The sequence below is a fragment of the Olea europaea genome, unplaced genomic scaffold (genome assembly GCF_002742605.1).
Source record: "Olea europaea var. sylvestris unplaced genomic scaffold, O_europaea_v1 scaffold16671, whole genome shotgun sequence".
Lineage (NCBI taxonomy): Eukaryota > Viridiplantae > Streptophyta > Magnoliopsida > Lamiales > Oleaceae > Olea > Olea europaea.
Window position 1 is genome coordinate 1 of NW_019234341.1, and position 2,376 is coordinate 2,376.

Here is a 2,376-nt window from a genome sequence, read left to right on the forward strand (position 1 = left end):
AGAGAAAATTAACATAATATAATGAATCAAGAACATTAGTTTATGTTTGGCTCCATTTTCTCAAACTCATTTTTAATCTTACTCAAATCCATAATTTTTTTCAATTTTTCGACCAAACATTTTATCAACTTCAAAATCTACTAAGGCTCCATTTGACATAACATTTGTGTTTGCTTTTGCTTTTCTTCCCGAAGAAGAACTTCCTAAAATAGCCACTTTAATTTTTGTTAAAAAACTAAGTTTTAAAAGACTTTTCTATTCTGGAAGTGTTTTTAGAGAAAAGCATATCGAACCAACTTTTTCTTTAAAAAATTTTAAATAGAAGAACCACTTTCATAAAATCAATCAAACAAGTCTAAAAAACTCATTTTTACTTCTCAAAACTCTTGTCAAACAACACTTAAATATCTAATTTTTAACTACGGGGATGGTATATTTTGTTGTTGTTCAAGACTGTTATCTCATTCAACCCAAAGTTTACTTCCTTCTCCTGCAGTGCAGCCAATTCGTTGACATTAAACTTGTTAAGCAAAGCAATGCTAGAAATATTGGATATAGGCTTCACCATTAGATCATCCATTACCATGTAAATCACAACATCTTTCACGAATCCTTTGCCTTCGTTCGACCCTTTGTTCACAGTGCCGGGAGGAGCAACGTAGTTCAAAGTCCTGTTCATGAGGTGGTTACAATTGGGGCAAGCTGCAGTTGGGTTGTCGGTAACATTGTTACTACTGCTGTAACAGTTACCACATCTGTAAAAGATCTTCCTTGTCGGCTTATCATTAAGAAGTAAAATAGGAACTGAAGTAGGTGGCATCGGTTTTAAAAGGATGTTCTTATTCTGACCCACTTGGATGTAGGAATCACTCAAATTCTCGATACTGTCATAGAGGTTTCCCAAGCAGCCCACCATTTCTTGTTTTCCAAGTAACCTAATAACAGTAGCTAATGGCAAAGCGAGAACATGAAATATGAAATCGACAAAGTCTTTTCCAGCTTCAGCGAATAAAACCCTTTTGCCTTTTGTATCGATCAGAAGTTTCAATCTCACTTTTGATTCTGCCATACTTGCTGTTTCTGAGAACTTGGATCATTATGAATAAGGAGTCTTTTACCGCAACTAGAACACCCTAGCAAGAGATAAAGATTGGATGTTGGAAACTAAGAATTTGTTTTTAATACAAATCTATCTTCATATGAATTTAAATTATATAAGAGTTCAATTGAAATCGGATTCTAATTTTAATTATCGTGCAATTTAGGACTCAAACTTTTGAAAAGTCAAAAGTTACTTCTAAAATTAAAAAGCTATTTTTGAATATATTTGTATAGTTTTCTAAAAGTATTTGTTTTGCTAAAAAAGCTTTTAGAAGAATCCATTTCATTGACTCACTTGGATTTAAGTCAAGCCCACATCTTTTCATTGAGTTTGAACCACATGAATAGTGGAAGAACACCCCATTCGAATTAGAGCTATGGCAAGAGAATACCGGTGCCTTGATCGAGACCTTAGTTGGTTTAAGATAGTTACTTAAGAAAGCTCTTCTATAAAGAGCAGAAGCCTTGCCAAGTGGACCCTTAGTGTGGTTGCAACATATGATTGAAAATAGCGTGGTTGAGGTAATATAACTTCCAGTTTCAAATGATAACAACTAAAAAGTAGTTTGATCCAAATGATCTGTTGAACAAGTCACATCGGACTTATTCAGGTAAAAACATAAAAATAAGCTTAAACCGTAAACAACATAATATATTTCATAATGCTGCAACAGAATATTCAAGGATCACAATTTACATATCAACTTCAAACCTGCAATGCAAAATTCAGATCAGCATCCTAATATTTAATCAAGCCCAAGTTCTTCAACCAGGGAAGCATTTCTGTAAGACCATCTTTGAAGCTTCTCGGGGTATAACCCAGCTCCGCCTTGGCCTTCTCACAACTGTAAGCCCACTGGTGTCTCAGAACATCGACAGTCTGTTCAAAAGAGCAGAAATAGATCAAAAAACGCCATAGCTATGACCTAAATGGGAACCTCATAATAAAGCATAGAAGTCTATCTTAGCATTTTTTGCAGAACTAAAGATCACGAAAATCACACATACATTAAATGCTAGAATTAAGATTTAAAAATAGATGCTCACAGTCTGGCAGAAGTAACACTAGATTGTATGTTCAATTTGTTCTAGGAGCGATGATGGGGATTATGCGCCAATGGTAATGGCCTAGTGATCCTTGTAATGATACAGTACAGTCAACAAGCAGTAGGTCGAGAAACTGGGTGGTACGTCTTAACAGCCTATTATTGTCACAAAAATAAGGCGGAGAAGTGACACGATGATGTTGCTGATGTAGAATTATGGGACAGAAAC

General features: G+C 34.9%; 1 protein-coding gene and 1 long non-coding RNA gene across 2 annotated transcripts; both read right to left on the bottom strand.

The window, feature by feature from the left end:
- Positions 1-156: 156 nt before the first annotated feature.
- Positions 157-1,142, bottom strand: LOC111377533. Its single transcript, XM_023000661.1, has one exon. It carries the CDS (start codon positions 1,067-1,069, stop codon positions 416-418), a length of 654 nt encoding a protein of 217 aa, XP_022856429.1. The 5' UTR covers positions 1,070-1,142; the 3' UTR covers positions 157-415.
- Positions 1,143-1,600: 458 nt separating this feature from the next.
- On the bottom strand, positions 1,601-2,370 carry LOC111377534. Its single transcript, XR_002699742.1, has 2 exons — positions 2,149-2,370; positions 1,601-1,981 (listed from the first exon to the last, which is right to left on the bottom strand). It is a non-coding gene; the product is annotated as an uncharacterized LOC111377534 (long non-coding RNA).
- Between the last annotated feature and the right edge of the window lie 6 nt (positions 2,371-2,376).